At 44.2% G+C, this 13,325-nt stretch overlaps 1 protein-coding gene across 1 annotated transcript in view; it reads left to right on the top strand.

Moving 5' to 3' along the window:
- The window catches only part of Lrch (Leucine-rich-repeats and calponin homology domain protein), a 36,006-nt gene that overhangs the window by 22,252 nt on the left and 429 nt on the right, over positions 1-13,325 (top strand). The window contains exons 2-3 of the mRNA XM_076424444.1: positions 10,485-10,629; positions 10,706-13,325. The exon at positions 10,706-13,325 is cut by the window's right edge and continues 429 nt beyond it. Of these exons, the coding sequence (XP_076280559.1) occupies positions 10,485-10,629; positions 10,706-10,949 (389 nt within the window). The 3' untranslated portion in view covers positions 10,950-13,325. The remainder of the gene's footprint in view (positions 1-10,484; positions 10,630-10,705) is intronic.

The raw sequence follows: 13,325 nt of genomic DNA on the forward strand, positions 1-13,325 counted from the left end.
AATAAAAGATTTATTCATTTAAAATGTAATAAATGAAAAAATTATTTGTTACTGTACTCAGGATTTATTTAAACTAATGCCTAGATACGTAGTTTGTTCCCGTACGCTCGTACATTTTGAATTCTAATCCGTAGTTATTGGTACGCAGTAATTAATAGTACATACATGGCACTTTTTCGGTCGCAGAAATACGTAAAAGTGATATCGATTACATTTTTTAATATTTTCTATCTTGTATTGGGTTTTGGGGGCTTCCAATTTTTTTGTATTCAGAACACATCATTCTTCCATAAAATTATTATATTCATTTCATGATAAATTAGTAATAATATTAAAAAAAGTACAACCGAAGCATGATACCGCAGTAATCGGTACAGTTACCCTATACTAATTGTAAGGGACGGAACGCCGCGCCGTTAAGAATATTTCTAAACCGAATGAAATTCAGCTGTGTTTCGAGCGACAGTTCGCAAGCCTAACCGCGCAACAAAATGGCGGTGGCCTCAGAGCTCGCGGCGCCAAGGGGAACCGTTCCGATTCGAGTCCTGAAACACTTTGCGGCGTGAAGAGATCGTGCGATTCGATCTCGTGGACGAAAAAGCCACGGGGTTCGCGGTGTAACGCGATCTTTCGGCTCGTTATCGAGCTCGTTCCCGTTGCCAGACGGTCTCATTCCACCCCGTGCACCTTTCGACGAGCTCTCCGCGTCCCAGACCGCACACGGTTCTCTTTTTCCAGCGCGCACCGCGGGCATTAGTTTTTAGGTCAAGGATTTAGGTGGAGCCGCGCCGCCTGGAAACGTGGTTCGCGCTCGTTTCGATGGAAACGAGGAGGCTCGGTAAACGAGAAGAACGGGGGAGACCCTCGAGAGGAGCAGCTCGGGCTCTGCTGCTAGGTTTTTCGCGGTTTCGAGAAAAACGGACCGATGCTGCGCCTTCGTGGCATGAGCCTATGATAATTGCCGTGCCGCCTCCAGCGACCGCGAAAAGGGCAGGCTGAATCCCTTTCCCCAACGAAACGAGTTTCTACGCTTTCCTCTCGCTACGGTATCGCGAGAACGAGTAATTGCCTGCCGAATAATTGACTCGGGAAACCCTTATTAAACCAGCCACTCGTAATTCCATAGGACCCCGCCGGCCAAGTTCCATCATCTAGTCCCAGAGCTCTGTGGCCTAATTCCATGGCTACGAGCCACCAAGCCTCTCGCGACGATACTGTTCCGAACTGGAGTATTTCCGCCTCGATGAGAATTTATCTTACTCCAGAGGACGCTGCGAGACGCTCGGGAGCAGTGGAGGATAGTTTTTCAAAGTCCTAATTGGCTGGAGACGCGATGTGGTTGGAGCGAGTTGGAGAGGTGGGGGACATACGCGATGGTAAGAGGTGGAGGGGTCGTGACGGTATGGAGGAACGGCTGAGTAATGCTAAGTGGTTCTCTCCAGATCCTGTTTGCGGAGCAAGAGCGTAATACCCAAGAGCAGAGATATTTAGATGAAGAGCAAAGATCTTTAGATAAATATCCAAGAGCAATGATCCTTGGATGAATAGCTAATTCTTGCATGAAGAGATTAGATTGAGGCGAGATTTCCGGATTTTGTTGGATCAGGCGTGGACAATGAGCTCACGAATTGCCCCCAGGGGCAATGCTTCGCAAACAAGTAACATTGTATAAAAGAAGAACATCAACTCACTTCAAATTGTCTGAAAATCCGATTCAATCCTCGACAAATAAATGTTCTAATCCCCACAGCAGTGCACAAGGGTTAAGCCCTAAGTGGGCGTCGCTTATCAGCTCTTGAGAGCCAAGATAATGCCCAACAGAGCAATCTCCAGCTCTATGTACCGTATACAATCGAACCGATTACGGAACAGACGATAACGAGCAAGTTTTATGACTCAGTCAGCTCGATAGAGGGTTGCACCCTTTCCCTACCCGAGTGGGAGGTACAAACGAAGTCTGGGTGTCCATCCCAAAACGGGCCTATGGGTGAAGTGCCGGACAGGTCGTCGTTGTCGTTAATTGTCCGGTCATGAATGCAGCGGAAAATGAAATTGTCGTGGAAAAAAGCTTTGTCCTTTGTTCGCGGAGCATGATTCTACACAGTCGCGGTTCTACACGGAGGCGTGCACGCGTACCGGCACGCTCGAACACGCACCACGCACAATACGATGCACTGTTCGGGACACGCATTGCTCGGCTCGGACAGACGGCTGAGGACTATGGAAACCGGCTGCGCGATACCACCTTCTTTATTCCACGTTCTCGCTTGGCCGTTTCCCTTAGCGTCCGAATCACAAGCGCCGTCGGCCGAATCATCGAGTTCCAGATGCCCTGTCACGTGCAGAAACGACCGACACAGGCTCCCGGTTTAATATCGTGAACGTGGATTGCCCCCGGGGGCAATACCTCAGGGTAAGTCATGGTAGAGAAGGAGAACTCTAGGCAGAAATTATCTTGGCCTTTGTGGAGTGGCCTAAGTAGGTGTGGCAGCGCTGCTCTTGACTTAAAACGAGCTAGGGCAGTGTTCTACAGGGTTATTTATACATACGAACGATCTGGAGTGATTGGGGAAAAGTCAATGTAGCTCATGTCTTGTCAAAGTCCTCGTAAAAGATTTCTCGTCTAAACGTTTCTATGTAGAACGTGTGAAGTAGGCGTGGCTTCGTGGCTCTTAGCTTCGATAGAAATGTCTCGGGGCACGTCATGATGGAGAAGGAAAACTCTAAATTATCTTGATGCAGACCAAAATAATTTAGGCAGCAATTATCTTGGTCTTTGTGGAGTGGCCTGAGTAGGCGTGGCACCGCTGCTCTCGACTTGAAACGAGCTAGCGCAATGATCTACAGGGTTGTTTATACATATGAATGATCTGGAAGGATTTGAGAGAAGCTAAGGTTGTCCATGTCTTGTTAAAGCTCTCGTAAATGATTGCTCGTCTAATCGTTTCTATGTAGAACGTGTGAAGTAAGCGTGGCTTCTAGGCTCACAGCTTCGATAGCGCCGGAACAGTGCTTCGCAGAGTAATCTATATTCATGACTGATCCACAGTAACCTAGCCGGACCTGAACCCGGTTAAAATTCATCAAGTTCCCGACAAAAGACTATTTATCTCTCTTCTCTGTACAAAACGCTATAGATAGGCGTGGCTTCGTGGCCCCAGCTTCGAACAGAGCCAATTTAGTACCCTATACAGAGCTCTGACTAAGTCTGAAGTTCGTTCCATTTGAAATTACATGAAAATCACCGACAATAATTCACACAGCGTGCCAACATCTAGAATTCCTTGATTCAAGTTCCAGCAAGATAATCTTTCACCAACGCTCCACGTGACTCGTTCCAAAGATTTTCAGAATGTTCCTCCATAGAAATCGATGCGTGCAGTCGGAGACACGTCGTAGTTTCGCATCGTCCGCGTCGATAGGCAATAGACGAAGCCCGTTCGACGACTTTTCGTTCCTTGCGACTCTGGTCCCGTCCATCGGGTTCAATCGAGTATGCGAGTCTCGTCCGGGCTCGCGTCCTCGTCGCCGGAAGTGGTGGCGGTCTCTGACAAAAGCGGCGTAGAGTCGCTCGTTCTCTCTCTCTCTCTATCTTGCGTTCCTTCTCTCCTTGCTTTTCCTTATTCCCGTCTCGTTCCCCGTGCCTCCGTCGTCGTTCCTGCACCGCGCTTTTCTCTCTGTCAGTCTTCGACGCGCCATCGCCTCGCCAATGACACAGCAATGGCGACGGTTCAAGGACGAGGGCTCTGCCAGAACTTCTTCTCTCATCTCCCATTTTTCCCTTCTCCACACTTTTTAGTCTCCCGTTTTTCACCGTCGTTATCCGACCGTCGCGTCCCGGCGCGCGAGAACGACGGTGAAAGTCAATTACCTGGCGCAAGGTGCAGCGATGCCGTCCCAGCTCTGATCGATGATGCCAACGCACGTCGAAAAAACGACACGAATTCTTCTCTACGACGGTCATCGCGGCCTTGGAACCATCCGAGTAATGTCTTCATCGGCGAAACACGCCGGAACCAATCCCATTTTTACAGACTTCCGCTTCGTCCAAACGACAGATTTTCTTATTCACGAGAATGCCGGATTTTTGGAGAATCTCGATAAACTCTTGGATCCAAAATGGACCTCAACTCACCGAGCATTAAAGTAGTCTGCGTTGTCTTATAATAGGGTTTTATTGTAATCTGTTTGACTGAAGAAATCGTACATTTGTTCAAAATATTAGGTGCACGAATTAATTTGTAGCTCTTTCTCCATGAATTTGTTGATCACTTACACACGAATTACATTTTAAAAATGATCTCCATCCCCTTTCTACAAATACATTGGTATCATTTTGAAGATTCAGCAATAATTTATAATTTGATGGATGGAGAGAGAGAGAAGATTTGGTTACGAATTAATGTGTACACCTGATATCCAGAACGGCAAAATAGCAAGTTGAGAATCCAGAAAAATAATCTAGTAAAAAAGTGTACAGAAACCTCGGGTTTGTTATTGCGAGGAGGTCAGATCGCCGTCCGTTGGTTTCGCATGCAAAAACGCGATCAAACTTCCGGCGGTAACGGTGAACGTGGCCCGTTGTGCACGCGGCCACTAAAAATCGCAGTCGGTCGCGGTATATACAGGGTGTTCCAGTAGGGGGTCGATGCACCGGCCAGTTCCAAGGACCAAGGTCGAGGTCCGGTAATGGCGGATCGATACACGGCGCACACACATTGCACGCGAACGTTCGCGCGAAGCTACGCGAATTTGGTGGTTACGCGATATCGCGAGTGTATGGGCGTGGTCCGTCGTCTGTGTCACGTTTCCCTGATAATACGACTAATTTTAACGAACAGGCGCGGCGCGGCGGGGCGTTCGACACGAGCGACGTGCAAAATGCTCCTTTTACGCTAATATTTTGCGCGCGTGCGGGGAATATCGTGCCGCGGAAATCTGTTTGCGCAGTGTCACGCTCGAGTACGTGCGAGAGTAGACTCCGGAAATGTTACCGCGATTAGGACGTTGAGGATGCTCAATGGTTAGTGGTTTCCGCTGTGAAATACTCTGCGAACCGTTCTTTTCTAGTCTTTGACATTCACTTCTTCGGATTTATTGTTGTACAGGTTTTGCACTCCGAATTCGTTGAACCGAATTCAGTTCGTATCTCGCGAATCCATAGAGTATCAAATTCAGCGTAAAGGTAGATCCGTATTGGTGGCTCCTGTCTCTTGCAATCAGTGCAGAGAATTTCCATCGTAAAGATCGGCTGTCTGATTATTACGAATCCTATTAATTGGCTTCTGGTAGGTAAAGCAATCAAGCAGAAACTGAAAGTCGCAGTATCCTTTCACTAACAGATTGATTACTCAACCATCCTTAAAGGTAATTAGCTGTGGCAACATGCTTAAAACAATAATCACTCGATCCATGAGTGAAAGAGTTAAAGTATAGTAAAGTCCTCTAACAATAGAGGGTTACCAGGAGCGTCTCATCGGGACCAGTGATACCCATTGCTATTTCGACATGACCTATCTTCATTTTTAAGTCCTTCAAAACCATTAAAAATTAAACAGGAGTATTATTTTGAGAAAGAACACCTTTCTACAAGATGTCTCTCATCTAACACCTAAATTATTCCCACAGCTATGAATAAGGAACATCAACGAGCTCTCGCTGTCCATCACAGCAGAAATAATTCAGCTGCACGACTATGTTGAGACAACCTCTCGAAACATTCTCGTGATAAGAACGTCCACCGAACACGCGAACATTCCCGACGACTTTTCGTTATATCATTCTTTTTCCAGAAATCTGCCAGCATATATGTATAGCATTCGGTCGAGTTCCCGGGGCGTGTCGTGTCACGAAACGTCTGTTGCCATAAGCCAGGGTCAACGGCCAAGCGCAAAAATTGGCTCTGTCGCTAATTCTAGGGTGAACAGTCACACGACGGAGTAGCGGAAAATGGTGGTCGTACCATAATTGCCATCTGCTGCTCGATTTTGCTACCGTTCGCGGTGGTTTTCGCGAGGGAAATCGGCCAGATTATTGCTGTCCTGCGATACGAACGACCGTGTACAATGCGAAACAGCGTCGAGAAAACTGTAACGACGTTAAGTTAGCGTTCGCGAGGCATGGGGCCATATAAGAGCTGGCATAAGGGCCGTCGTGAAACCGTGGAAACAGAGGGTTGGCCGATCGATAACGCCCCCATAGCAAATATCGTCGAGGGGGTGCGCGCAAGGTGTCCCATGGAACACCGCACCCTCTCTCGTCGAACACTCCTCGTGGAAAATAAAATCATTCGGGACGGAGCGGCCACGTTACGAACTAATGATCGATAATGAACCGGGAACTTCGTTAACGGAGATCCAAGCGGCCGGAATTGACTCGATTCTGCTCCAGTTGCGGCCATCAACGATAAAATGCTTAACGACGAGCCTGGAAACTGTGCATGCTCGTCTACGATCTAATCTGCGTCTTCCAGCGATCTCCATCTACTCTGAATGACCCGTTATGGGGTCCCAACGACGCGACGCGACGGATCAACCGAGGATCGTGACTTGTGATCATCCTTCAGCAGGTTTTATGTCGGCCTTGTTGGATATCGATCGGGGAAACAGGAAACATATGTATGTCGGGATCAATACGTCGCTTGACGTTTGCAGATTAACTTTCCTGAACCGTTTCTGGTTGAAAGACGCTATTCTTGGGAATCGAAACTGGGTTCGCCGATGTGGACTAGTTATCGATCGCGTTAATATCCATTGAGAAATATTTAATGAATCGTTCAGCAGCGATAGCACAGCAGGGATACCAACAAATTGTCTTCGGTAATATTATCAAGACTGTGTCTTATTTATAAAAACAATATCACAGTTGTTCTAGATGTACCATCATGCTCTGTCATGAACAAATCCTTATGGTAGATATTACTGTGAAGTAGGCACAGGTAAAACCGATAAAAATAAAATCATGTACCTTGTTGTTGTTGAATTCGAAGGATTTTTGCGGGCCATGCGGTGTTCCAGCTGTCGAACGAATGAAGCAGAGTTGATAAGCAGAGTTTTCAGCGACAGAAAATATTGTAGCCGCGGTGCAAGAACGTAGCAGGGGTGCTATTCGCGTCTTCATCGGCCGAGCCTGAACGGGCCGACGCCCTTTGCTTGACGATTACGCGACCGACCGTGTTCCAATGGTTCCATGAGTTCCTCGTTTCCACCCCATGGAGTCGTCCCCATTTAGAACGTAGGCGTGTGCACAAGGGAAACACAGCTATTTCCCGATCTACAGAAAATATCCTCGGCGTAGGATAAAACCGTGGGATCGTTGGACGCAGGGGTGGCTACGCGGATACTCATTCCAGAAGCCAGGTATATCGTTGATCGATTGCCGAATTTCCTACTTCCGATCGCGTAAATTAGATACGCAGGTGGGACACAATTTCCGAGGGTTAAGCCCTCTTAATTTCCTCGAATCATCGGTGTTTACCATTTACGATGCCATTACCACGCTATAGTACCAATTTCAGATACACTCGTGACGCTCTTGCGTTTGTACAATTCAAACGACAGTTTATTGTATCCCTTATTGTTGTAACCCACATATATTCAGCTAAGTAATTCATTGTACAGATTGATTTTTGCCGACTATTGTAATTATTTAAAATTTAATGTTTATCGATCGTATTTTTGATAATCAAAGTGTGATGATATCGGCGCACAGGTTCGATCAAAGATAAACTACAAACAATTTTGCAAATAATTAAAAACTCAACGTTTCGTCCTGATATGGACCTTTAACAAGAGCAGTATTTACTTGTAGTTTATCTTTGATCGAACCTGTGCGCCGATATCATCACACTTTGATTGTAATTATTTATTCGTATCTTGAAGAGATCATTGTATGATCTCATTTTGAAATTTTATTTTGGACGCCCAATTTGGAAGCCCAATCGCGACGTCAGATGATATGTCCAATGTATCAATGGATAAATTCAATATCAAACGTGGCTGTTTCATTAGATTTATGCTGTTCCCTTTCAAAGTTGAGTTGCATTTTTGGAGGCTCATTTTGAAAGCTTATTCGCAATGTCAGATAATACGTCCAATGTATCAATGGATAAATTCAATATCAAACGTGGCTGCTTCATTAGATTTATGCTGTTCCCTTTCAAAGTTGACTTGCATTTTTGGAGACCCATTTCGGAAACTTATTCGCAATGTCAGATAATAAGACCAATGTATTAATTGATAAATTGAATATCAAACGTCGCTGTCTTATTAGATTTATCCTGTTCCTTTTCAAAGTTGAGTTGCATTTTTGGAGACCCATTTCGGAAACTTATTCGCAATGTCAGATAGTAAGACCAATGTATTAATTGATAAATTGAATATCAAACGTCGCTGTCTTATTAGATTTATCCTGTTCCTTTTCAAAGTTGAGTTGCATTTTTGGAGGCTCATTTTGAAAGCTTATTCGCAATGTCAGATAATACGTCCAATGTATCAATGGATAAATTCAATATCAAACGTGGCTGCTTCATTAGATTTATGCTGTTCCTTTTCAAAGTTGACTTGCATTTTTGGGGACCCATTTCGGAAGCTTATTCGCAATGTCAGATAATACGTCCAATGTATTAATTGATAAATTGAATATCAAACGTCGCTGTCTCATTAGATTTATCCTGTTCCTTTTCAAAGTTGAGTAGCATTTTTGGAGGCTCATTTTGAAAGCCCATTTGCGACTCCGTGTAAAATCGCGGGTAGCTGACGTGTTCACACGTCGACTTTGCTTCTGGTATAAGAAGTTGTCCAATCTCGAAGTAAATCGTGTCTTCGGTCCGGTTCTGATTAAACGAGCCGGGAGAACAGGATTGAATGTACTGTCTTCTGCAGTCCGACGATCGTCCAGGGTGGCCAGGCAACTTTGGTCGATCGTTAGGCGTGGAACTCGAAAAGTTGGCACGGAGGAAAACGTCGCGTCGAATTGAACTGTGTTGGCCGACCGGCTGTCTCTCTCTCCGGAGGAGTCGGGAACACACAGACGGTAGTTATTGATCAGAAAGGAGGTCCGAAAGCCGGGAGCAGCTGAGCCACCCTTATCCTTTTCCTAGGTTTCGAGGCACTGTGCACGCACGTGGCCATGTTGCTCACACCCCATTCATAAGAACCCCCAGCGAATACGGAGTTCACCCCAACACCCCAGGGGCACAGCTGTTGCTACGGGAATCCTACCAATGTTCCCAATTAATCGGCCCTTCTTCGAACGACGTCGATCGTTCTCCGTTTTCGCGACCTTTCGCTGGAAACCAGACGACACTGGATAGCCTCCTAACCTGCCCATACCAACCCTTAGCACTCTAGAAGGGTATACATGATACTTGCTGGAACCTACAGGATCATGGTGTCTGAAACGTCCTGGGGAGTCCAATTTACAATTAGTTAATCCTGGATCAGCCTGGTTAACCTTCGTGGTATCGGACGATCTGTCAAATGATTCAATTAAGTATAGTCCAGTCAATGAATGCTCGTAAGGGGGGTGTAGAGGGAAATGGAAGGAACACAATTTTTAACTTAGAGACTTTGTTTGGACTAGTTAGGAGGTAAACATACTAAAAGCCCCTACTCCTAGGAGGTGTGCGGGCTACAGGGGGGCACGTAGAAGGTCCCTTTTCCGGTTTTCAAAATTAAAGCTGACAAAATATGCCATAAGATTGACTCCATTCAGTTTTTCGCTATCTCGGAAACTATGCGTCCTAACGATAAGACCGTTCTATACAAAATTAAAGCTGACAAAATGTGCCACAAGATTGATTCGATTCAGTTTGTCGCTATCTCGCATAGTTTTCGAGATATCCGCGGTCAAAGTTCACTAATTGTGCTGAAGAGTTTTTTTTCACGATTAGTGAACTTTGAGCGTGGATATCTCGGAAACTATGCGAGATAGCGAAAAACTGAATCCAATCAATCTTGTGGCACATTTTGTCAGCTTTAATTTTGTATGGAATGGTCTTATGGCTAGGACGCATAGTTTCCGAGATATTAGCGAAAAACCGAAAAAGGGGACGTTCTACGTGCACTCCTGCACCCCGATCACCTCCTAGGAGTGGGGACGTTTAGTATGTTTACCTCCTAACTAGTCCAAACACAGACCCAAAGTTAAAAATTGTGTTCCTTCCATTTTCCTCTACAACTTTTCGTTGACTGGACTAGTAACTGAGTGCCAAACATTGCTGTTTGAATTTATGTAGCTCATTTTCTTTTTCAAAATTAAGCTGCTGCATTTTTGGAGACCCATCTTGGAAGGCCGCTTTAAAAGCCCTCTTTAGAGATTTACTTCAGTAGCCCATTTAAGCGTTACCCTACTGGGTACCACTGGTCTGTTTTACAAAACGATGTACTTTATATTTTCTGCAATTCTGTCCCGTTTGTCCTTGCTTACCAAAAATCGTTCTGCTCGTGACTAAACAGATCGTGCCATTTTGTTTTTGGTTGCAGATTTGTCGAAGAACCGTTTCGCCGAGCTGCCCGAGGAAGTCACCGAGTTCCCGTTCCTCGAGAAGCTGCACCTCTATCACAATGCCATAAGAATAATACCGGAGACGGTGTCGTTGCTCCAGTCGCTGAACTACCTCGATCTTAGGTAAGTCCTTGGGGTGTCCATCTAGACAGGATGCGGGCGCCGTGGTAGTTCGATAGTGATTAACATTTGTCCGCAGTCGGAACCAATTGACGTCGCTACCTCGGGAGATATGCAGGCTACCGCTGCAAACGTTACTGGTCGCTCACAATAGATTAGCATCATTGCCGGACGAATTGGGCAGAATGTCGGCGTTGGCCGAGCTGGACGCGGGTTGCAACGAGATCACCAGCTTGCCACCTCGGATGGGCGACCTCGCCAGGCTCAGGTCGCTCGACCTGAGGAGCAACATGCTCGTGCACGTGCCCATTGGTGAGCCTTAGCTCCCTGCGAATCCCAAAACCTTCGTTCGAATCGTTTCTTTAAAGTATTCAATTGTTGAAATGTCCGAGATTTTTGCAGGTTTAGACAGAAATTTATCAATTAATTCTTAAGAAATGATTTCTTTAATGGTATTGTTAAAAATCGGACATTTGATAACCGATCGTTGGAGACAGACGTGTTTGTCGCGGGTGGTCATTTCGATCTGATCTTCTTTTTGCGATTCGTTGGCGATCGTATTTCTACAACTCTACACTCTACTGTTAATTACGATTCTTTGTTATTACAAATTCAATCATATACAGGTTGTGTTCGAAGAAACAGAACACCTAAATATCTCCGTTACTTTTCGTTGTACAAAAGAACTTCTTAGGACAAAGTTACACTGTTTGAAGGGCCACATGTAACGGTGTAAGGGAAAAAATTTTCAAGGTCATTCTTTTATAAGATTTCAAGGTCATCGATATTTTTTAGGTGGAATGAGGTATTTTTTAATACATCAGTCGATGCAGCTGGACATTCGTTATAAAAAAGTACTAACCCATGTATGTCGAAAACTTAGTAGGTACTTCACGAGATATTTCAATTTAAATATTACTCTAAAACACCATTACTGTCGTACTAACAATAAGATGTAGCGATTACTTGCTAGTGTAAATTGAAGAGTTGAAATTGTGAAATTGAAAAATTGACGTTGAAATTGAAAAATTGAAATTGAAGAGTTGAAGTTGAAGGGTTGATATTGAAATTGACGTTGAAAATGAAATTGAAGATTTGAAATTAACGATTGAAATTAACGATTGAAATTGAAAAATTGAAGTTGAAATGGGAGAGTTAAAATTGAAGTTAAAATTAAAGTTGAAATGGAAAAATTGAAATTAAAAACGAAGTTGAAGAGTTGATATTGAAGTTGAAGTTGAAATGGAAAAATTGAAGTGGAAGGTTGATATTGAAATTGAAGTTGAAATGAAGTTGAACAGTGGATATTGAAATAGAAGTTCAAGTGGAAAAATTGACATTGAAATTGAAATTGATAGCGTTTACTTACTTGGGTAACGTCTTAGTTCGACATTAATGGTGTTTTAGAGTTATTTAAATTGAAATATCTCCTGAAGTACTAACTTTTCGACATACATAGGTTAGTACTTTTTTTTACCGAATGTCCAGTTGCATTGATTGATGTATTATAAAATACCTCATTCGATTTAAAAAAATATCGATGACCTTGAAATCTCATAAAAAATGACCTCGAAAATTTTTTCACTTACACCGTTACGTGTGGCCCTTCAAACAGTGTAACTTTGTCCTAAGAAGTTTTTTTGTACAACGAAAAGTAACGGAGATATTTAGGTGTTCTGTTTCTTCGGACTCACCCTGTGTAGGGCTGCCTATTAACACGCATACATCATCCGTACTTTAACCCTATACATGTAACAACCTAATACTTTTCACGGTCCAAGTTAGGTGAGGGCCAGCGAAGTTCGAAATCTTCAGTGAATTCTTCAATGGTTTCTTTGAAGTACTTCGCGTGGTTTTCGCCGGTGAACCCCGAAGCGAAGTCTTCCGTGAAACCGAGCAGACACCGAGACGGATAGGCGTCTCGTTTAGGCGTGCTCGTTTAGGGTCGGAGTCCTCGTTTCGTCGAGCCATCATCGACAGAAGTCGGGTGAACGTTTCTTTAATGCGCGCGGTAAACTCATTTTTTATCCTCTTTTCCCGTGGTGCGTCTGCTTCGATACGTTTCTCCTTTTTTATACAGAGGTTCCACGCATCATTTGTTTATTTATTAATAGGCAACCCTTTGGCGTATGAATGAAAAAACGAGAATAGGAAAATAATTAGACGTTATAGATTTGACCCTGCTTGCCCTCGGTTGAGTCACACGTTCGATATAGCGATGCGAAAGGGACACTATCCTGAAGTATAGTGCCATTTGAAACATTTTTATTAAAGACTCGGCTGAATCTGAAAGTGTTTCATAATGATGATACTGTTAGAGAAATGAAGATATGAAAGGGTTCTGAGAACGCGGCTGAACTAAAGTATGAAACAGAGTTTGACCGTTCTTGCTTGCGATGGTCCAACGTGAAGTAGTCGATTGATCATGAAACTAATAGAGCATTAATTCGATAGAAAAGATTATTAAATATAACTAAGAAAGATAGTAAATCCAATTAAGGCGGTAGGATACCTTCAGATTGGTACTAGAAAGCAACTAGAATCTTACTAGATTTTGGGTAGAAAATATGGGTTTGCGCCTAGACATTTTTTGTCCTTATTTCAGCAAATTTTTGGCCGGGTGAGGCTCATTCTAAAGAGGAAGGTTAGGTGCAGTGCGCTCTGGTCATGATTTTAACGAGATTATGTTTATATCTAAT

Source organism: Lasioglossum baleicum, chromosome 5, assembly GCF_051020765.1.
Source record: "Lasioglossum baleicum chromosome 5, iyLasBale1, whole genome shotgun sequence".
Lineage (NCBI taxonomy): Eukaryota > Metazoa > Arthropoda > Insecta > Hymenoptera > Halictidae > Lasioglossum > Lasioglossum baleicum.